Genomic DNA, 22720 nt, shown 5'->3' with positions numbered 1-22720 from the left:
GAGGTGCCTGTTGGCAGGGCAGGAATGAGACTTGTGCTAGCAGGAGGGATGGAAGAAGACTCCTGGGCACCAGTGTGTGATCCCATCCTTACTCCTACCTACCCTTTCTCCACCCCCAACACTTCTAGGGACAAGACTGAGCTGGAGAGAGCCTGGAATTGGAGAGACAGGGTCTAGGGGATGACTGGGAATCAGAGTCATGCTAATGAGGTGCAAACAGCATGTAAATCAGCCACACCCCCCTATACCCACTGTCTGAGGTCAGTTTTGTCTGAGGTTGAGCCACTGGAAGAGGTGGTGGCAGAGGGTCATTTCACCTTCCCTGCCAGGGCTGCTCCTGCCTCTTTGGCTAAGTCTGGCCAGACATGGGGACATGTCGTATGCTGCGCTTCCCCTCCTGCAGTCCTGGGAGCTACCCCCGAGCTGGAGCCCTTGCTCACCCTGTCCATCCCTGGAGGATTGGCCCCGTTCCTGTGGGAGCCTCCCAAAGCCCACAGGAAGTGTCTGAATCTCTCTGAGAAGGCAACTGAAGGCAGGGCAGAAAGATGACCTGAGACACAAGGAGCCATGGGAATGGGGCATGGCCAGGGAGACTGCAGGGTGAGGGACAGGGCGTGGAGAGGCCCAGGAGCACACACGTTCCCAGGACAATGGAGAGATGCAGACCCAGTGGGCAAAGAGCCCCAGAGACCCTGACTGACAGAGACAGACGGAGAGAGCCCTTCTCATGTGTCCAGCCTGGGACCTGCCGTACTGGCACCTCTGTTGGCTTCCTCTCGCCTGTCTGCCTGTCCCTGGCTGACGGTCGGTCCCTTTGTCTGTCTAGCTCTTTGTTTGTTTGTCTCTTTGTTTGCCTGTCTCTCTCCCAGCTTCCCCCCACCCCCTTTCCCCTCTGCTGTCTGTCTGTTGATCCAGACCTCAATATCTGTTGTCGTCTTCTGCCTTGTCCGTCTCTATGGGGAGAATACTGCTTGCTGGGACTGTGGGTCCTTGACTTCTGGTCTCAGACAGGTTCTTGTCTCTCCTCCTCCTGAATTTGGGTCTCAATTCCTCCTTTCTAGGGTGGCCCCATACTTTAGCTCTTATTGGGTTTATAAGATTCAGGAGTGGGGACTGGTGAATTTATGACTGCTTAGGCATTGGAACAAAGAGTATAATTCATTTGAGAAGTAATACTGCTTTCCAACCTTTTAAGGACCAAGCAAGAAGAAAATAATGACTGCAGCATGAGGCACAGTGGTTAGACATTCAGAGGGACTTCCGAAAAGGTAGATGTGGGAAATATTACATCAGATCAGCTAAAAGAGATTAAATGACCACCTTCACAATCTCCAGTGAAAGAGCCCAATGGAGGGTAGGTTGGGCAACATGAACTTCCCTAGTGTGTGCACTCTAAGAAAAGGTCTTTTGATGTGGTAAAGTAGCAGGGACTTGCCTGAGGAGGCTAGGGTATCAACCACTGCCATCAGCTACCCTAAAGTCCCACCTGCACAACCTCCCAGGCGGCCGCGGAGAGAGCCCAAGGGGAAAGTGGCATGGAGAAAGTGCTATCTCCCCACCTCCACCCTGTTTCCCCACCATCTTCCCAAGCTCAGGACCACTCCCCCCCCCCCCCCCCCGCCAATCCATGAGAGATGGCTGCTGGGGACGGAGTGATGTATGTAATGCAGATAAAATGTCAGCAATTCTAAATGGGTCCGGAGATGCAGCCGTGGGGGGTGGGGTGGGGAGAAAGGGTGGAGCAGGGGGGAGAGAGGAAGGGAAAATGAGATGTGGGTCCTCACCAGGATGGCGGCAGGGACAGATACCCCCTCCTCCCAGCAAAGGCCAGAGGAGGGGTGGGCCCAGGCGGCAGGAGCCCAAATGAGATTTTGAAGAGGGAGCTGGAAGGTGGGGGGTGGAGGAGAGGAGGAGGCGGGCGGGGGCAGCAGGGCCGGAGCTGCTGATGTATAGCGGTTTCATAACTTCCTCAGTATTAAAGGCAGGTTCATGGGGAGGGCAGCGCCATTAATCACCGGGCTGAATGGGGCTGGGATTTGCTGAGAGGCGCGCTTGCTGTCTGCTGTGCCCGCCCGGCTCTGGGCGGGAGGGGGCGGGCAGGGATGCCCCTCCTAAATTGAGGGGTGAGACCCCCAGAATCTATTTTGGGTGTTGGGCCAGTGGGTTCTTGAGGGTAAGGAAGCCGGGGCTGGGGACACTGGCAGGAAGGGGGAAAAGGATGAGGAGGGTTGTTGGCAGAGGCCAGGGGAAGAGGGGCAGGGGCTGGGGGGAATTATGGGGGGCAGAGCTGAGGGGACCCTGGGGGAGAAAAACTGGAGAGGGAGGATTTTGCATTTGAACATGAAATTGATCACATGTAAATATAATGCAAATGGCATGCAAACGAGCACAGGATTTCTCTGAGTCCATAGCTCAGGCATTCTCTTCCTCAGACTGAGAATTGGGGCCAATTTGCATCCAGTTCCATGCCCAGTGCCTTGATTCTTTATTATTAATATCTTCAGAGGGAGAACACAAGGTCTCACTTGTTAAGGGGGAGAAGGAGCCAAGGTGGGGCTGGTCCTCTGGGCTCCCTGGGAAAAGGCAAGGCCACTGCCCCCCTCCCTCCTCCCCTGAATGGTAGCATCAGGAAAATTGACATGCCTGAGTGACAATGAGGGAGCTGAGTGGTAGGACTCCTGGGCTATGCGCCTGAATTGATGGGGGTCTGAGAGGCAGAGGCTCAGCACTGAGGCAGAAAGATGGAGAGAAACAGGCAGATCCCCACAGCTCAGAGACAGACCCTGGGCTGATAAGACAAAGATGCCTCACACGGCCTCCGTGAGGTAGGCGTTGTCATCCTCTCTTCCAGGTGAAGAACGAAATGATCAGAGGTGATGATCTTCCTAAGGTCACACTGCTGGTAAGTGCTAGACCCTAAACCCTTGAGTTTCATTGGAAGTTCAGTGATGCTGAGCATCTCTGAGTGAGAGAAAGAGAGAGAGCAGATATTTACATTTTAAACAGGTATTTCCTGAGCACCTAATAGGTACCAGGCAGTGGGCCTGTGCTGGGGATAGAGAAGAATGAATGTCGATCCCTCAAAGTCCATGTCTAGCAGGGGCTGTAAGGCATTTTAGCAATAAGTGAAACTTCACAGTTGGTGACAAGGTCACCAGGGAGGTGCAAGCAATGGGAGGATTGGGGACTGCTTCCAAGGGGAGGTGGCATTTGATGGTGGGCCTTGGGGAGTGGGTAGAATGTATTCAGTGGCAGAGATGGGAAAGGAAGAATGTTCTAGGAGGGGGGCAAGATGGACCATGGTGCAAAGGCAGGAGAGGAAGACTGAGTCAAGCTCTCCAATGTGTGGAGAGGTGTGAGGGAGGTCAAGCTATGATGGTAAGGGAATGGGGTGGTCAGGACATGAGAGAGCTGGGAGGCTAAGCCGGGCATGTGGATGTTACCTGAGGGCATCCCAAAGTAGAGCAGAGGGCAAATCATTCATTCAATCATTGATTCGGTAAATAGACATTTATTGTACATGAGCCACACGCCGGGGCTGCCCTGGTAGCTCGGGATGCAAAGATCAGGTGTGGTCCCTCCTTCAGGAAGTTGGGTCAGCAGCAGTGTCCTCATCAGTAAGTGGGGATATGAGAGCATGTCCCTCATGGCGTTAGTGTAGGATCAGATGGGAGAATCCATGTAGGGTACTTAGGGCGCTGTCTGGTGTAGAAGGAGCACGCAGTAAAGTCTCCTTCTTGTTATCATCCTCATCACTATTCGAAAAGGTGTGGAATGGAGGACAGAACAGGGAGAGGGGTCAGCAGTTCATTGCAAAACTCAGCGAGAGATGGAGTGGGGCAGTGTGGGTGGGAAGCAGGGGACAGGTTCAAGAAGGCTGCAGGGATGAGAAGGCAAAGACAGAGCCAGAGGCAGGGACACGGGAAGTGTGGTCTGGGAGCACTACAGGGGGAGGAGCAGGGCTGGGAAGACTCCTTGGTCAAATCCCTGCTCTGGTGCTGATTCGCTGGGAGTGTAGGGCAGGGTAGGATCCCGAGTGGTGGGTAGGCTGGAAGTTGGGGTTCTTGGCTGCTTGGACCCTCTTCCAGTCTCATCTTGACTCCCCTTCTCAGGTGCTTAATTTGGCTCAACCTGTGGGAGACGCACCTCCCATGCTGCCCAAAGTGTAACTTCCATCCTCCTGCTGCATGACCTGGTGATCAGACGAGTCCCCTTGGCTGGCTGGCTGGCTGGCTGATGTCTGTGTGGTCCCCTCAGGATAATTGCTCTGGACAACTCTAACGCCACTCAGACGGATTGTCCGGACTCCTGGCCCGGACATTTTCCTTCACTGCATCAAGCCAAATTACTCAGCCCCCGCCCCAAGCCCCAGGCTCTGGTGAAATCCGATTAGCGAGGAGAGCACTGCACTGAGCTGACAGCTCCTCCGATAATTGCTTCCCAAGTAAGTGATGCAAATCAGCCCAACCAGCCAGTCGCTGCTCCTCTCCTGGGGACCCAGGCGTCCAGGGTACAGGAGAGGGAGAGACTTTGGAAGCTGCCACCTGCCTCCAGCCAAGGGCCATCAATCCATAAAGCTGATCTGTGCTGCCTTGAGGCTGACGTGGGGGTGGTGGGGTGGTGAGGCTAGACCGGGGACCCCATTGGCTCTGCATTTCTGTCTTAATTGAGAGGGTGTCATTCTGCCCCTCACTCCACCCCTTGGAGAAGAATCCTATATGCCCATTTCCCAGTAAGGTAGATGAAGGCAGGGATACTGATGACACAAGGACATGGAGATGCTTGAAACTGTTAACAAACAAATGGATGAACTCACAGCCTAGCCCCCGCCCTGGTTCTCCAGTTCTAAGAGGGAGGTGGGATGAGGACCTCAAGGACCTCCAGAACCTCCAGATAGCTTTCTCCATTTGTGAATCCCCTCCCCACCAGCCTGGGGGAGAGACATTGAGGGTTAAGTCCCCCCACAACTCTGGGATGGGGCTGGGATATGATGTATCTTTGGAGGCTTGGGGAGCCTGTTCAAACCCTGAGACATTTGTGCTTGTACCAAGGAGGACATGTCTTTGGGATGCAGTGGTCCTTGCTCACCCCACGCATGAGGGACTCCTCTCTACTTCTCTAAATCAGGGTCCTTTTAAGGGCCTGTTAATGCCTCTTCCTTAATGCCTTTCCTTCCTCCATCTTTACCTCAAGCTTTTTCTTTCTCTGACCCCCTCATTCTATCTCCTGCTGATCTTGGAGAACTGAAAACACTTTCCTCACAATCCTGAACTTCCAGCCCCCAATCCTAGCCCGTATGGGCCACTGTCTTTGTGGAACTCTCCATGGATGAGTTGTCCAGTTTTGTCCTCTGTGCTTGTGTGTCAGGTGTGACTCCGTGGGCCTGGAACTGGGGTCCTGAGACTAGCGTCTGCCTAAGACCCTGGCATGTGGCCATAACAACAACAACTAACCTTTATGGGGCATCATATCTGTGCTACACACCATACTAAGAACTTTACATAATTAAGTTGAAAGCAGCTCTTCTGCCCTTTTCCTGTTCGCCCATTTCTATCACCCTCTAACCTTAAAAGAACTTAATTACAAGAATGAGATCCCTAAGCAATTGAAACTAACTTATGCTCTCGTGAATGCACACCACGCCTTGTCTAACCTGTTGATTCTTTGCCTAGATAAAAAGAAGTAAGAATGAAGAACTACGCAGTTAAAGAATAATTAGCCCTCTATCCCCAGCAGCCCCCTTAGCAATCCTGCAGGCAGATCACAGGGCAAGATAGCATCTGAAGAGTCAGCCAGTCTGCACGTGATGGAGACTGATGCAGAACCAACCCCCTGCCTCGATGAGTCACTCAGATTCCTCCCCTCCATTTTTCCCTTTAAAAACTGTCATGGCTGAGCAGAATCTTCCAAGATGGTCTCTGGACATGAGTCCACTGTCTTCCATATTGCTGACTTTTCTGATTAAAGCACCTTTCTTGCCTCTCAAATGATTGACTTTTGAGTGGTGAGCAGCCGAACCTGAATTCGGAAACAAAGTCATCTAATTATCAAAAAAAAGAAGGTGTGGATTACAATGATTATCCCATTTTACAGTTGAGCTAACTGAGGTACAGAGAAGTTAAGTAACATATTCCAGGTCACCACTAGTAAGTGGCAGAGCTGGGATTCAAATCCAGGCAGTCTAAGTCAAGAGAACGTACCCTAAATACCTCTCTCTCCAATGCTTTTTTTTTTTTTTTAATGTTTACTGTACTGAGACAGGGCGACTGCCCAGTGTAGTGAGGGACATGGCTACACTGAAAGTCCTGAAGCCCTTTTGTGTTCTCAAGGGCAGAGGTGGAGGGAGCTAACATTAAGGAAGAAGCCTGGTACTTGGGAGAGGGGAAACAGGGCCCTCACCTTCTCCAATCCCCGATAGCTGTTTTCTGCTCTAGAGCCTTGCAGCGCAGCTCATCAGCTCCCTTTCCCTCCTCCAGGAGTCTGGAGGCAGGGGAAAGCCTGAAAGATCAGCCTAGAAGCCCAAGTGAGCTGGGAGTCAGAGCTAGGACCTCGAGAGGCCGATAGATGGTGCTCGTGGCCCAATACAGCCCAGGCAGGCCGAGGAAACCAAAGGAAAACAAGCTGGCAGATTAACCCCTTCCTGCCTGGGCTCCAGCCCCAGAAGCAGGCTGGTGGGCAGCAGAGGACCCTGCCCCAGGCCTGGCTGGCCCCAACAGAGTGACCCAAGTCTCTAGGCTCTGTCCAGGCCACAGCCTGGGTCTGCTTCTGCTCCTGCCCTACAAGCTCTATCCATAAATCCCAGTCAGCCAGCCTTCTGCAGACTTTCTAGAGACTAAGACATAGACAAGGCAGGTCGCGAGGCCCCACCTCAGCCCAAGTTTCATCTCTCAGGCTCTGTCTTTTGTTAGTCTATGGACCTCTGTTTCGAATCACCCCCACTTCGGGAGAGGGCCTCACCTCCATCTTCCCCAAGAGGGACTCACCAGGTGGCGAGGAGTATGAACTAGAGACAGGGAAGGCCCCCAGCCCTCTCTGGGGTCAGCTACAGGGACTCACTGTGGGTTGTCCAAGACTCAGGTTCTCCCCATGTTAGGACTCCGTATCTCTGGGCATCCTGCGGTTAATAGGGTTACAGGGACAGAAATAGTTAAGCAACACTTCCAGGAAGATGGACTTGGGGGTGGGGTTCCTGGGGACTCTGCTTGCCTGTCACTCATCTTACTCATTGCTCTCCTGTCAGGAAACTTGGAAAGTGGAGGGGCTGCCATGGTGATAACGTGGAAGTGCTTGACAGCAAGTGGTGAGGGGTGGGCTGGCAGAAGTGTTATCCAAGGGATGGTAAGACTCCTAGAATTCTTAAGCAATGAGATGACACCACCAATGTGGCTCTCCTTTCCCCCTAATTTTTATTTAGAAATACACAAATGCATAGATCTATAGAGACAGAGGAGCCTGAGGGGAGAGTCAGTCAGGATATTCTTTCACTTGCTCCAGAGAAAAAGCAGAGACAGGGAGGTAGATGTACACAGAGAGAGACAGAGACACAGATACAGAGAGAAAGCTATATAAGAGACTAGGGATAGAGATACATTTACATAGGCAGAAGTAAAGACATGGAGAAGGAGAGAATCTGGGACAAATGAAAGCTCAGGAAACAATGGACTGTGTTGAGGTGGATGATTAATTCAGTTTCCAAAGTCTTGCAAGGGTGGGGGTGATTTCTCACCTGTGGTTCAGAAGGTCACTGCTCACAGTTCTCTGAAGTTCCTGCCACACCCTTTAAGTTTTTGTCTGTTGGGAGGGGAGCAGGGGAGGATAGGGAAGGGGATAGTATCCTTGTTCTCTCACCTCCCTCTGTTCTGGGGCTCATTGGTCTCCTTCCTTGCCACCTACAGGGAGACTTAGCTTCTGCCTGATCTCAGTTACAGCTGTACTGGGGTATGCAGAGGGTGGGGACAGGAAGAATCTAGGAGATAACTGGCCTTAGTGGGTTTCCAGTCTAATGAAAATCTTATAGTCAGGACACAGAAACAGACCTAGACACAGGACAAGAACAAAATTAGGAGTGGGACATCTTTGGACATTAGTATTGGGTTTGGGAGGTGGGAGGGAATAAACTATTAGGTGCAGCCAGGGGATTGGTCAGGGAAGATGTCCTGGACAGTATCCGAGACGGGGATTGGGAAGGATGGGAGGTCACAGGACTGGGCAGACAGCAGGGCAGAGGAGGGAGAGAGTGAAATGGTAAAGCCATGGAGACAGGGGCTTGGACGGTAATGGGGGATGGAGGAGTCTCAAGATCATTACTAAAGAGTTGTTAGAGATTCCAGAAGTACTTCTGAGGATATCCTATATACAGTCCTTGGAGGGTAGCAAGGGGAGGTCTCTTATACCCAGGGCAGCAGGTAGGCTAGAAATGGTCTTTAGCCGCAGGTGAGTTGAGAGACTGAGGATAGCTGAAGCTCCTTGATTGACAATCCCTTTGGGAAAAGTGTTGTGGCTGAACTTTTGGAAGGGTGATGCCCTTTATGGTTAGAACCCAGGGTCTCCAAGGCCCTTACAGAGCCTAGCCTCTCACATCTCAAGTTTTCCGGATTTAGCCCTAGTGTAAAGAACAAACTACAACCCCCAGCATCACTTAGGGCTAACTTAGCACGCCTTCCGGGAATTTGAGTATTTCCGGCGGAAGTGGCTGCGGCTACGCCAATCCCCTTTCCTAAACAAAGTAGACTACGACTCCCATGGTCCACCGCGCCCGGGGGCGGGGAAAGGAACCGGAAAGCGGATGGAGCGCTTGGCCAGGTGAGGAAGTAGGCGAAGCTGGGGCGCCAGGGGAAGGCGGCGGGTTCTCAGGGCTCCCGGGCGGCGGCAGGCCGGGAGTCGGGATGTCTGTGTTTCGGGGCCCCTCTGGACGTCTGGGTCTCGCCCGGCACAGGGAGAGGCGAACTTATAGAGTCGCCCGGGGGGCCTGCGTGGACGACACTTTCCCGTCGGGCGGAGCCCGCGGGCGGACGCGAAATTTCTAGTGGAGCCTTAGTCGTCGGCCCCATCGAAACCAGGAAGAGAGTTGAAGTGTTATTTTTGAGTCTCTGTTCTATTGTTATTATTGTCATCTTTATTAGTCTGAGGATTTGCTGAATGTCCCTTTGGATTTCTGGAGTGCCCCCACGGCACAGGGGAGTGGATAGTGTCTTGGATTCCTTCTGCACTTGCTGAGTTTGGTGTCAGAGAGCTTAGATGGCCAGACTTATCGCTGGATCACCCTCCATTTCCTTTGCACTTAATATAATACGACACTGTAATTTATAAAGTATCTACATTTCTTAAGTCTCTGGTTCTTGGTGACTTAAGATAGGCTTCCAAGTTTCTCCTTTCAGCTTTCGTGGTGTTTTGTTCAGGACATTAAAGCTGGGATTATAGTGTATTACAGTTGTTTATCTGTCTTGTCACAGTAGTTTATGAGTCTGGCCTACATTTGGATTTCTTCCCCACCAAGAGACTACCACAGTGCCTATCACGTAAGAGACTCATAAATATTGAAAAAAAAATGAGTTAACAGCTGGTGGTACGTTGGATGGAATTTGTGATTTTCACTTCATAGAGAGGAGAGTTAAATGACTTGCTTAAGAGAACCTTAGAGACAAAACCAGAACTAGAATTTGAGTCACTTGACACACAGCCTGTGACTTTTGTCATCAAATCAGGCTTTGAAATTCTAGAACACTGAAAGTAAGAACTTGTCACTCTTTCATGTACCCCCGGCCTTGCTGTCTTCAGCATGGGTCCCTAAAGATCAAAGGTAGGCTCAGCTTAAGATCTGAGAGAGAGCCCAGAATTGGAGCAGACAATCCACTAATGTTGGTGCTGCATGGGGCCCCTGAGACATTTGGGTCCTCTGAAGCTCCCTTCTCAGCCATTTTTTGAGTCCAGTTGGCCCTGCATAGCCACCTAGGCAGATCAGTTAGAAACTTCTGAGTTCAGTCTTGGGAAGGATTTCCTAAGTTTGGCCCTGATTTTTTTTTTTTTTTTTTCTGTCTCTCTCTCACTTTCCGTTGGCTAGGGTCAGAGAACAGGTTGATGGATCAAGCTGTTGTATCAACCTTGACGTCCCATGTGGAGGAAGAGGTTACTCTTGACCTGGGCAAGGGGTTGAGAGGGAGAAGAACCATGGTCCCTGCCCTGTGGGAGGCCCAGACGTGATGGAAACACACCCAGAGCCTGGCAAGCCCTTGGAAGCAAGCAGAGTGCAAAGCGGGTAGCTGACCCTTGAATGAACTCGATGTAGACGTGGAGAGAAGTCCATCAGGAAAGGCTCCTTGTTAGAAGGTAGTTTTAAGCAGGATTGAAAAAGATGGGATGGACAGCTGATCAGGTGTTGACTGCCTAATAAAAACTAAGCCCTTTGGGAAAAAGATAAAAAAGCTAGGGCCCTGGAGATATGGAGGGAAATTGAATAGGACCTCCTCTCTGATCTGCTCAAGTCTAGTCTGGGAGGTAAGGTGTGACTTCATGAAGACGCCACTAACCATGGTGACATACAGTGGTTCTCAGCCATCGCCAACCATCAGAATCACCTGAGGAAGCTTGTTTAAAATACAGATTCCCAGGTCTCAAGCCAGTAGGCTTGAGGGGTGGGGCCGGGAAGCTACAGCAAATGCTGCAGAGTGTCCTGAAGAGGGAAGGCTTTACCAAAGGGATAGCTTGAGCTGCATCTTGAAAGGGAGGTATTATTTGGATGAGCGGAGGGGTGGGGGAGTCACAGTCCTGGCTCGCTCAAGGAGTGTGTGGGGTTGGGTTTGTAGAAATGGCACGTGCAAGGTTTTGGGAGTTGAGGGAGGAAAGGCATCTTGAAAGTGTTAGTGGAACTGTCGGGCTGGAACGCTGGGTTTGCATGGGAGTGGTGAGGAGGAAGATTGGAAGGAATGGCTTTTGCAGGTTACAAAGTTCACTGGGGTGCTCCCTGTGCTCCCTCCCTCTTCTTGTCCTTGTCTTTCCTCCCCCAGCTCCCCTTTACACATAATATCTCCTTCCATTTTGTAAATCAATATTTTAAGTGGTATTTGGGTGAGGAGACCTGAGGCTCTGGCCACGGTTGCATAGTTTGCAGAAGTCTAGTGTGAGCCTAATAATCATCTCCCTCACCACTGAGGGTTCTGGAATGTGGGCTAGAAGCTGGGCTGGAGTTGGGGAGAATAGGAGAATTAGCAGGGTGGCTGCTCGAACCATCCTTATAAGGCAAGATGGGTGTGGATGGTAAAGAGCACAGCCTTGAGTCAGATAGTTTGGGTTCACCTCCAAGCTTCATAACTTGCTAACTGCATGACCCTGGGTAAGTTGCTTGATCTTGCTAAGCCTCAGTCTTCTCACCTGTAACATGGGAGCAGTAATTCCCACCTCATGGGGTTGTTATAGCATCAGTGAGATATACCTGGCACAGAGCAGTTGCTCACCACCTGGAAGCTATTGTAATCAGCTCTCTGTAATTAGTCTCTGGGCTGTGGCTGTGTACCTGCATCCCGTTCTTCAGCACATTGGTTTCCAGGACACAGCCCATCCTGGTTGGGCTGGTTTTATTAAGGATGATGTTAAAGGTGCTGAAAGTTTGCCATGTAAATATTTATTGAAAACCTAGGCATGGCCTAAGACCTAGTGACTCAAAACCTATGCCTGATGAAAAGGAGGTTTGGAGTGGGGGATGATACGTGGTTATGGGTTATTCTCAGCAGGTGATATATGAAGAGGAAGGATACTCAAATCTGGGAGGGGAAAGGGTCCTTCATTACCAGGAACCGAGATGAGCACAGCCTTCCTGGAGGTTGGGGGATCCTGAGCCCAGGAAATGGTAGTAGGGGCCCTGGCCAGCCCGGATCCCTCCCACTCTCTGGCTGAGGGCTTTTGAGGCCTCTGTCTATCTCTTTTCCAGGTCACAGTGGCATGGCTGTGCCCCAGGCTTTCCCATCAGGGCCCCTCCATGAGCCTGCAGGTGCCCGGATGGAGCCCCAGCCCTCTCCCCGAAGCTTGGCCGAGGGCTTCCTGGAGGAGGAGCTTCGGCTTAATGATGAGCTGAAGCAACTGCAGTTTTCCGAGCCTGTGGGCATCATCTACAATCCCGTGGAGTATGCGTGGGAGCCACATCGCAGCTATGTGACCCGCTACTGCCAGGGCCCCAAGGAAGTGCTCTTCGTGGGCATGAACCCAGGGCCCTTTGGCATGGCCCAGACTGGGGTAAAGAGCTTGGCTTCCCCTAGGGGATGGAGTGGGAGGCTCTGAAGTGGATGTGTGGCTGCATGTGCTGTGGAGGAGGGGCATGTGCGTGGCTGTGGACATGCGTAGGTGTGCCCCCCCCCAGCTCCTGTGGTCTCAGACACTCCTGGTCTCGCCGCCCATAGTTAACCGAGCACATTAATGGTAGTTCCGTTTCCCCTGTGAGCTGTCCACTAATTGCCTCTAAGAGGCCTTCCTTCCGCCAGCCCCATCCTTACCTTACCTTGCCGGATCTCCCCTCTCCCTAGAGTGTGTTGGAGTTAGGAGAGGGACCAGGCCTGCCAGGTCCTCAGGGGAGACTGGATGACAGGGATGGGGTTGGAAAAGATGCAGGACATTCCGGCAACCTGGGTTCTGTTCCTGAGCTGAGGAGAGCTTCAGAACGGAGCCAGGCTCCAGCGCCTGCCTGCTTCCCTTTCAGACCTCCGGATGAGTGACTGCCCCTCCGTGGGGGTGCTTGGCAGGTGGGGGAGGGGAAGAGGCTTCAGGGCAGGAGGCTCAATCGCTTTTATTGACCCCAACTGGGGGCTGAAAGGTGATCAATGATGATCGATGGAAATGACAGCCCGAGGCTTGGGGCTGAGAGGGCACCCAGAGAGCAGTGGTCAGCCCTGTCCTTGTGCCTCCTCTAACCCTGGCTGCCTTTCTGTCTCAGGCTATCTGTCTGTCCCCTGTACTACCCATCATGCCCTGTGTAGGGTCACATCTCCCGCATGTACTCCCTGTACCTGGTCCCAAAGGCTAGTGGGAGTAGAAGCAAACAGATTCTTCTGGACCACAGTCCACATAAAAAATTGGAGAGGATGGACAGGCTCAAATCAAGGGCCAGGAATCCTTGCCTCTGGCCTTTGGGTGAAGGTGGTTAGGGTTGGGGGCTAAGTGGGGGGCAGGCATCCAGGCTAGATCCTCATGGAGGGTGGAAAGGGGTTGGAGCATCCGGTCTCCAGTTTGAAGCCCTCGTGTCCCTCTCCTTCCCCACAGGTGCCCTTTGGGGAAGTGAATGTAGTCCGGGACTGGTTGGGCGTTGGGGGACCTGTGCTGAGCCCTCCCCAGGAGCACCCCAAGCGACCAGTGCTGGGACTGGAGTGCCCTCAGTCCGAGGTGAGCGGTGCCCGGTTCTGGGGCTTTTTCCGGAACCTCTGTGGCCAGCCCGAGGTCTTCTTCCGTCACTGTTTCGTCCACAACCTGTGTCCTCTGCTCCTCCTGGCTCCCAGCGGGCGCAACCTCACCCCGGCCGAGCTGCCTGCCAAGCAGCGGGAGCAGCTCCTCGGGGTCTGTGACGCGGCCCTGTGCCGGCAGGTGCAGCTGCTGGGGGTGCGGCTGGTGGTGGGCGTGGGGCGGCTGGCCGAGCAGCGGGCACGGCGGGCTCTGGCCGGCCTGATGCCCGAGGTCCAGGTGGAGGGGCTCCTGCACCCCTCCCCTCGCAGCGCACAGGCCAACAAGGGCTGGGAGGCAGTGGCCAGGGAGAGACTGACCGAGCTGGGGCTGCTGCCGCTGCTAACGGGATGAGTGCCCCTGCGGCTGGCAGGACACGTTCAAGTCCCCCAGGTCGTTCCGGCCAAGCAGAGGACGATGCGCCTCCAGGACTGGAGCGACAGGGTCCCCCTCGGCTCCCTGGATGCTGGGACCTGCCAGGGCAGTGCTGACACTACTCCTGCTCGCCCTCCCGATTCCTGCACGCTTCACCTTCCTCTGAGCTTGGCTCTTCGGTCTGTGGTCCCCACCTCCACAGAGAACCAGAATCTGCGAGCTGCTCTACCTCACTGTTACCCTGGGAGCCTCTCTTCAGCTGAGAGTGACCTGGACAGTGACTTCTGAGGTCCTATTTGCGGTTTTAGAGAAAAGATCTGCCAGGATCCCCACCTGTCCTCATGGAACAGCTGCCTTCAGCTCACCCCTTTCCTCGTGGGGACCAGGACAAAGCATGGGATGAGGATGCTAAGAGTGAACTTCTGGTGGGAGACTGAAGCTGGGTCGGAGAGAGAGAATCAGTGTAGCATCGTGGGAAAGGCCAGGAGACCTGAATTTCCATCCCAGCCTTGAGACTTGTGAACCTTACGACTTTGGATGAGTTGGTTGACCTCCTCAGGCTTCAGGCTCCTCATCTGTAAAGCAGGATCCCTTCCTCATGGGGCTGGTGTGCAGATTAGCTGAGTTAATACTTGGAAGTGCCTTGTGTAGGGCCTGGCCTGTGGGTGCTCATCACCCCTCTTCTAGTTTCCTTGCCTCGGCGTTGGGGAGGCGCTCACTACACTACACTGCACTGCACAGGAAGACCCTCCGCTCCCAGGATCTTGCTAGGGGGTGGTCATGGGAGTCTGGCCCTCCACCTGTGGCCTGAGTCAGGGGCAGATTCTTGCCCTGCCAGAGGTGGACCGGTGGCTTTCTGGAAAATCCAGCCTGTGCTTTCAGTCTAAGCATTAAAAGCTCCTAAACCCTTTTGTGTTGGCCCTTTTTCTCCTCCTGCATGTGGAAGGTGGTAGTTTATATCTTCCTCTCTTACCTTATCCTCGTCCCTGTTTGCAAAGGGTTTCTTGGGTAGCTGCAGGATGGTGTGTATGATCAATAATTGCCTTAGCAGAGCTGCAGGGGTCTCTGTGAGGGGCTTGTCCAGGGTCTTGTGTGCTACTCAGGGCACTGTGGGGAACTGGTGATGGGTGGATGGGAGCTGGTATCTCCAGCTAAGTTCTTTCTTTCCTTTCCTTTTCTTCCTTCCTTCCTTCCTTAGAAATTACCCCTTCTTTATTGCCACATTCATACAAAAAGTTTGATGTATCTGGGTGGGTAAAAGAAAGCGTCAGTGTATACAAAGAAAGTTGGAGGAAGTTAGAAAATATATGGCTTTAGCATTCCAGCTAACCTGTTTCTAATGGCTGCTCAGTGACTGGTTGGCATCCCCTTTAGTATGGGCTGGGAAAGCGAATCCAGTTGGGAGCAGAGACCACCTTAATAAGGAACATATGGTTGGACCCTAGCTTCTGGGACAGGTCATCTACAGCTCTCAAAATTAATAAGATTTTTTAGTATATAAGTGCCCCCCCCAATTGTATAATAAATAATTTGAGTGATCTCTATCCTTGGTTCTTGGGAGGGAGCCTCTAAATCCTCAGAATTTCCCAAGTGATGGGATTTTAATTATTCTTGGTGGGACCCTCAAGCCACACCTTGAGTTGATGCTGAAATTTGACTCAGGAGGGCTTACTGTGGGGAAAAACCAACCATGTGAGTAGAGGGTTGGAGCTTCAAGCCAGGTGATACCAGCCTGACCTCCAGGGAGGGGAGAGGGGCTGGAGATTGAATTCGACCACGTGGTCAATGATTGCAATCAATTATGCCTACGTGAAGAAACCCTAATAAAAACTCTGGACACTGAGGGTGAGCTTTCTGGTTGGTAAACACATGGATGTGTCAGGAGGATGATGTGTCCTGCTTCCATGGGGAAAGGACATGGAAGCTGGGGCCCTCTCAGATCTTGCATTATGTGTCTCTTCATTTGTCTGGTCCTGATTTGTATCTTTTATAATAAAACTATAATTGTAAGTAGAGTGCTTTCCTGAGTTCTGTTAGTCATTCTAACAAATTATTGAACCTGACGGGGTTTTGGGAACCCCTGAACTTGTAGCCAGTTAGTCAAAAGTGCAGCTAACCTGGGGACCCCTGAACTTGCAGCTGGCATCTGCGATGAGGGCAGTCTTATTGGGGGCTCTGCCCTTAAACCTGAGGGGTCTATGCTAACTCCTGGGGTTTGGCATCAGAATTGCATTACCATTTTGCATGTGCCTCATCCCCAACGCCTTACATTCCTTTCCTCTTTCTGCCGTCAGTGCAGTGGTGCTATGTAGTGATTGCCCCATGTTGCAGAGCACTGGGTCAGGCACTGTGATATAACTGCATAGAGATAGAAGCCCTTGTTCCCTTACATACTTAGCTCGGGTAGTCAGGGAAAGCTCTCCAGAGGAGGTGGCATTTTAAGTGGCCTTAGACACTGGGAAAGTTTTAAAGAGCTTAGAGAAGAGCATTGTTTTGTTCAAGGGATGGCAAGTAGATAAGTGTTGACTTGTCCCAGTTGGGAGAACAAGCTAGAAAGCTAAGTTGGCATCGAAGGGTCTTGTGAAGGGTCTCGAAGGCTAGACCAATCTTGTAGAATTTGCAGTCCAGTGGGAAGACGTGAGATGCACAAAACACACACACTTAAAACACCCAACGGATGGGGGACGAAGGGGCAAGCCATATAGGAGGCAATGTAGGTGCGATGGGGTCAGGAATGGGAAGGGATGGGATTAGTGAAGGGTCTCGAAGGCTAGACCAATCTTAAAGAATTTGCAGTCCAGTGGGAAGACGTGAGATGCACAAAACACACACACTTAAAACACCCAACGGATGGGGGACGAAGGGGCAAGCCATATAGGAGGCAATGTAGGTGCGATGGGGTCAGGAATGGGAAGGGATGGGATTAGTGTGCAGGGAAGATGTTGTAGGGGGATGGAGTTGGGTGGAAGTCTAGCATGGGCGTGGGAACCATGAGATGGTGGGACTAGGGTTGGGCAGCGTGTATAGGTTCTCGAATAGTGACCCAGATGTTGCCTTGAAGAGGTAGGTGTGGTAGAGTCACTGCTGGATCTGGCTTCTAGTGGGGCTGTTGCCTTCAATTCTTGGGGTGCATCTTGCTGGGGAGAGGCTGAATAGAGTCCTGGGCCTGCCTTTTCCCAAGGGTATTGTGTCAGTCCACTAGGGCCACCACCACAAAATACTGCAGACTGGGGGCCTAAATGACAAATTTATTTTCTCACGGTGCCGGAGGCTGGAAGTCCAAGGTGCAGGTGTCAGCAGATTTGGTCTCTCTTGAGGCCTCTCTCCCGGGCTTGCAAACGGCTGCCTTCTCAGTGTGTCCTCCCGTGGCCTTGACTGTGCATGCACCTCCTTGGTATTGCTCTTCTCATCAGGACACCAGCCATATTGGATTAAGGTCCCACCTTTACGACCTCATTTAACCTGAATTACCTCTTTACAGGCCCTCTCTCCAAATATCTCCCCAAGTCATGTAGGGGGTTAGGGCTTCAATAGAGGAATTTTGGGGAGTCACAGTTTGGTCCATAACTGGCACCTGAAGTCACATCACTGCATTTTCTTCCCCCATCAGTGTCAACCTCCAACAAGAGTACTCAGAAGGGCCTTTTGTCCAGTCTGGAGGTGGAGGCTGGCATGGTGGCTTAGCTAGCTGGTAGGACTTCATCCACCAGACTGGGCCCTGCCCCGCAATTCATTCTAGATCGGTTTCTTCAGTGCAGATGAGAGTGCCCGCAGGGAGGGGCAGCTCAGTGTTTCCCCCTGGATCAAAGGAAGTGGAAATGTCAGCTGCTACAAAACAATACTATGAGAAGTATTCTCAAGCTAAATTGAGGTGATTAGGGATCATCAAGAGTAGCTGACATGCTAGCCACCAGCCACATGTGGCTGTTTCAATTGATTAAAAATTAAATTAAAAAATTCATTTCAATACCCTCACGTGGCTAGTGGCTACTGACTGGATGGTGCAGATACGGAACATTCCATCATTGAGGGAAGTTCTTTTGGTGAGAGTTGTGAATCAGTTCCCCTGCTGAGGTTTAGAAAGAGGCAAGTGTCCCAGCTGCACTTTAAGAGATTTTGATTAGGGAGGTCTGAAGGCAGCCTGGGATTTATGTTTTTCTGTGCTGTGAATATGCAGCCAAGGTAAAGGCAGGATTGCACTGGCTGCCCTGAAGGCAAGGAGAGGGCCTCTTATGTTCCTTTCCCCATATGTAACCCCAAACCTGGCATGAAGTAGGTGTTCAGGATGAATGTGCGTGTCATGCACGCATCTGGTTTGGGATTTCTACCCCAGGGTGCCCATCCAGTAACGTGAGTGTCCCCAGAGCTGGTCGTTTTTTGCCCAGTGAAGGTGATGCAAATTCTGGTTTAGAGGAGTGCTGGGGTCATCCAAATCCCACCCTAACGTGTACACATGCAATTATACACACTCAACTTGATGGAAGCCAAGCTATGCTTGGGGTGGGGGTGCCTCAAAGACTCTGTAGGATGGATAGTGTTGGGGAGGAAAGAGTCTTCCTCTTTTTTTCCCTTACAGAAACAGGATGGCTTAAAGGAAGACTGAGTCTTGAGTTTAACCACTGTGGGGTCCCTCACTTTCCTTTCTCATTCTGACAAACGTTTATTGATGTCCACTGTGTGCCAGTCCCCACGCTAGGCACCGTGGGCAGTGACAGAGGTGAATTAGATGGCTCTTTGCCCTCACATTGCTCACTGTCTGGTGCTGGGAGATACAAGCATATAATTATAGTATGAATCAAATGGAAAACGTGTTGTGAACAAGTTCTAAACACAGTGCTCCAGGCACACTGAGGAAGGGATTAGCTCTCAGAGTGTGGGTAGGATGTTGTGTGCCAGTGAGAGAGGGCGCTGATTGGAGAGTTCTCTCATCATTTGCTCAACCTTGTCACCTCCATGGAATGGATGTTCTGAAAAGGGGACCACTGTGTCAGATCTCCCCAAGAATTTCTCAGCCCCAGCTGCAAGGACGAGGGGAAGGGTTCAGGGGCTAGGAATTGACCAGAACCAAGGGTTGGGCCTGGCTCTATAAAAGATGGGAAATAGGGCTTTCTTTTTGATCTCTTGCTCTGGGATCTTCTGGGATGGCAAACCTGCAGCAGGTGTGTTGGGGAGGTCCAGGTGCTGGAGCAAAAAAGAACAGAAACCCAGCCTGGGCATCGCTGGGCAGAGAAGATGCATGGAATGGAGGGAGGGACTAGAGCTTCTGGTCCAGCCCAGACTGTGTCACAATTCTCCAAACATTTGTTTTAGGAGGATGTAGGCCAGCTGTTTTCTATTTTTTCCTAATGCCCCAAAGAAGGAAATAATTTTAATTGGTGCATGAAACATTAAGGTTAGACATATGGATAAACTTCCCAGATTTGACCATCAGGTGATACAGAAATAAATTGCTTTGGGAGAAGCTGAATTGCTTTCTTCTTCCAAGGTCTTAATACCAGTCTGGCCCCAGCCCAAGCTTACCAGTCAAGGTTGAATTATAATATATTTGGGGAAACTTTCTCTCCCTTTTTCTCTCTCTCCTTGTTTTGGCCCTTGTTCTGTCAAAACCAAAACAAACAAGATCACTGCAATTGACTTTTCCTACACATCTTCTTGCCAGTTCTCCTGCCCCTACCTCCTGCTTAAGGCCCTCAGCCTGATGTCAGTCGATGAGGCTGGCTTGCAGGGAGGGTGGCAAGAGCCCAGAACAGCCCTCCACGGTGGCCTGTGCCAAGTCGGCCTGCCATTGCCATTTTCATTAATTGAAGCAACTTGACCCTGATCATTTCAGGCCAGCAATTTCCTGTCTGCTGGTTGGGAGTGTGCGGGGGACATGCCTCAGCAGGTCATTCTGTCCTTCCATCTACCTTGATGGTGCTGCCTCCTGGTCCAGGCTGCAGAAATGGGTCTCCTATTGCAGTCGGTAGGGAGAAGCCCAGCCTCACCCCTGGGGAATCTCAAACTTTCTGTCTTAGGAAGGCCTTCCCCGTGTCTACCCTCAAGGCGACCTGTTGTGATTTCAGTTCAGTTTTAAGAAACTTGATGACGGATGCAGTTGCCTCTCGGAATGTCATCCGATGAGGGTTTTCTGCTGTGGATTGGGAGAGGAACACGATGTCTTTGAAGGAAAAGTTTGCCTTCCAACCCTGGGAAGGCACCACACTTGAGCAATTGGGGTGTGATGGCTGCTCTGAGGGTGAGAGTGAATGTATGCTTTACTCCTTACCTAGCTTTAAGGACAGTCTAAGTGTCACCCTGCGAAATCACTGAATTAGCATGATCTTGTCCCCCTGTATGGTAGTGTCACTTTGTAAGAACTATTCCAAGGGATACGGTGATGCGTTCCCTATGGAGTGTGAGTCTCCAGTGTATTACGTGCATTTGTGTACTTTTGTGATCCATGGGGATCTTTTGAGTCTCTGCATTTAAAAAAAAAAAAAATCTGCCAGATGGTCACTCGTCTAATTCAGTGTGGCCCATTTGCTGCTGTCGTGTCTGTGCATCTGGAGTATTTTTGTGTAGCCCCTACGTTTTCAGGCATCTTCAGGGGACTTGTGTCTTTCTGAGTGTCCTCTGGCTCCCTTTGGGAGGGGGGAACCGAAGAAGGCGCCCAGACTTAGAGGGGGAGCCGTCGGGGTGGGGGAGCGGGTAGCGAGGGGGGTGCGCTGCAATCTGTGACTCGGAAAACAGATTTGTGGAGGAGGCGGCAGCCCGGGCGCGCGGCTCGTGCGGGGCGGGGGCGGGGGCCGCTCTGGCCCCCAGCTCCTCCACAATCCAATTAAATAACATTTAAATGCATAACCAGCCCGCGCGGCGATGAGGCTGGAGATTGGAGCGGGCGGCGTTTTGTGGAGCTCAGCGATTCTGGCGGCAATTTCCCCGCTCGGCGCCGCTTTTACGAGCGGGCTCCCGGCGCCCGCCCCGCGCCCGCGCCCGCTCCGCTGCGCCCGCCCCGCGCCCGCCGCTTCCCGCCACTCCCGCCTCCGCTCTTTTTCCTCCTCGCCTTCTTGGCAGCCTTCTGGTCTGTCCGTGCGTCTCTCCAACTCTTTGGGTAGTCTCTGCTGCCCTCCCTCCCTGGCGGGCTTGCCCCTCCGTCTGTCTGTCTCTTTAGTCTGTTACTGTCCGTCTGTCTGTCTCTGGGTGTCTGACTGTCTCTCGCACCTCCTGTCTCCAGCTCCTGCCGTCCGTCAGCTCTTGCTTCTCTCCCTGTTTCTGCTTCTGAGTGTGACCCCCGTTTTCTGGCCGATGCCCTCTCCGTGTCTCTCTGGATCACTGTCTCATCCCAGGTTCTGCTTCTCTTCGCTTGTTTCCTTGTCTCCTTGTCTTTCTGGCCTCCGCAGCCTCCCACCCCCAAACCTTTCCTCTCAAGTCCACGTGCCTTCCCCCACGATTCACAGGCCTATGGCCTCGCCCCACCAGCCTTGGCTCCTCACCCGGCTTCCAGTGTGTGCTAATGGGAAGTCCCGATGATCGGGGGAAGCGAGGCAGGGCAGAGGAGAGAAAGAAAGCAGAGGCTAAGAAGAGGGGAGTGGTGGTGGACTTGGTGGGCTTAGGCCCAGTTGGACGGCACGGGAGTTAAGTGTGTTTGAGTGAATGATTGGACAAGACCTGTTCTTCCCCACATCCTTTAGGACAGAGCAGAGAGGGTTGCACTGCTTGTGTCAGGGGAGTGAGGTGTTTCCTTTTCAGGAGGTTTACGAGAGTCCTGGAGGGATGTGATGCCATCGGAGCTTCAGGCTCTCCTGAGGGTGGGGTGGAGAACGTGGTCCTTCCTGAGGAACTGGGGTGGAGCAAATCCCCCCAGGAGGAATAGAGAGAAAGTGAGACGAGCCATTTTGTTTCTCGTGTGGGACCAGACTCCATGACTGTCTCCTCTTCCTCCTCATTCCCTTTCTTATCCTTGCTCAGGCCCCTCAACATATGGAGCTTGTCATTTACCAGATGCTACGGGCCCATGCAGATTTCTGGGGGAAGAGCGTTCCCGTCAAAGAGACAGCGAGGGTAAAGGCCCCAATGAGAGCGTGTCTGCTGTGTTGGAGGAACGGCGACGAGGCAGGAACAGCTGGAGCAGAGAGAGCAAGGGAGCGAGTGAACCCTGGGTCTGAGAGGTGATGGGAACCCAATCACGCAGGGACTAACAAGTCACCATGAGGCTTTAGCTTTAGCTCAGAGTAAGGTGGGGAGTCACGGGAGAGTTTTGAGCAGGGGAGTGACATGATCTACCTTGTATTTTTATAGAAAATCCTTATGGTGCTATTGAGACTCGGTTGAGAAAATAAGGGCAGAAGCCAGGGCACCAGGCAGAAGCCTGTTGCAGTACCAGGTAAGAGATGATGGTGGCCTGGCCCAGGGAGGTGACCGTGGAGGCAGTGATGAGTGGTCCAATTCTGGATATACTATGCAGAGGGCCCAGGGGTTTGCTGATGGGCCAGATGGAGGGTGTGAGAGAAAGAGTAGAGTCGGAATGAGACCAAGGGATTTGGCCTGAGTGACCAGCACCACGGAGTCAGCATGAACTGATTTGGGCTGCAGGAAGGACTGGTTTTGGAGGATTCAGTTTTGGACACGTTAGGTTAGAGATGCCTGTTAAACAACCACGTGGAGGTGACTGGTAGGCAGATGGACATATAGGTCTGGGTTTAGTGGTGAAGTCCAGGAGGGAGATATAAATTTGGGGGTCATCAGTGATACTGAATAGGATCCCCTAGAGAGTAAGAGCAGATAGAAAATAAAAGACATCTAATGACCAAGTCCAGGCATTTCAATATTTAGACGTTGTGGAGTTGCCCCCCAAAACCCCAAATGTTGAGACATCACAGCAAGGAAAATTTGGGGATGGGATGTGGGGGGCTCTTGGCTTGATCCTTCTTATTCATTCGCAGCTACC

General features: G+C 52.1%; 1 protein-coding gene across 3 annotated transcripts; it reads left to right on the top strand.

Annotated features, from left to right (window-relative positions):
• Window positions 1-8744: 8744 nt before the first annotated feature.
• Window positions 8745-15809, top strand: SMUG1 (single-strand-selective monofunctional uracil-DNA glycosylase 1). 3 transcript variants are annotated; one of them, XM_014557371.2, is made up of 4 exons: window positions 8745-8802; window positions 10061-10326; window positions 11924-12225; window positions 13246-15809. In XM_014557371.2, exons 3-4 carry the CDS (start codon window positions 11935-11937, stop codon window positions 13771-13773), a joined length of 819 nt encoding a protein of 272 aa, XP_014412857.1. In that variant the 5' UTR covers window positions 8745-8802; window positions 10061-10326; window positions 11924-11934; the 3' UTR covers window positions 13774-15809. The 3 variants fall into 3 exon arrangements, with proteins under 3 accessions (XP_014412857.1, XP_006182473.1, XP_006182474.1); XM_006182412.3 differs by lacking the exon at window positions 8745-8802 and adding an exon at window positions 8817-9518; XM_006182411.3 differs by lacking the exon at window positions 10061-10326 and having other exon boundaries at window positions 8758-8802.
• The last annotated feature ends 6911 nt before the right edge of the window (window positions 15810-22720 follow it).

The sequence above is a fragment of the Camelus ferus genome, chromosome 12 (assembly GCF_009834535.1).
Source record: "Camelus ferus isolate YT-003-E chromosome 12, BCGSAC_Cfer_1.0, whole genome shotgun sequence".
In the NCBI taxonomy this organism is placed as follows: Eukaryota; Metazoa; Chordata; class Mammalia; order Artiodactyla; family Camelidae; genus Camelus; species Camelus ferus.
The sequence above is the reverse complement of the archived record's forward strand: the minus strand, read 5'-3'. Positions and strand labels throughout refer to the sequence as shown.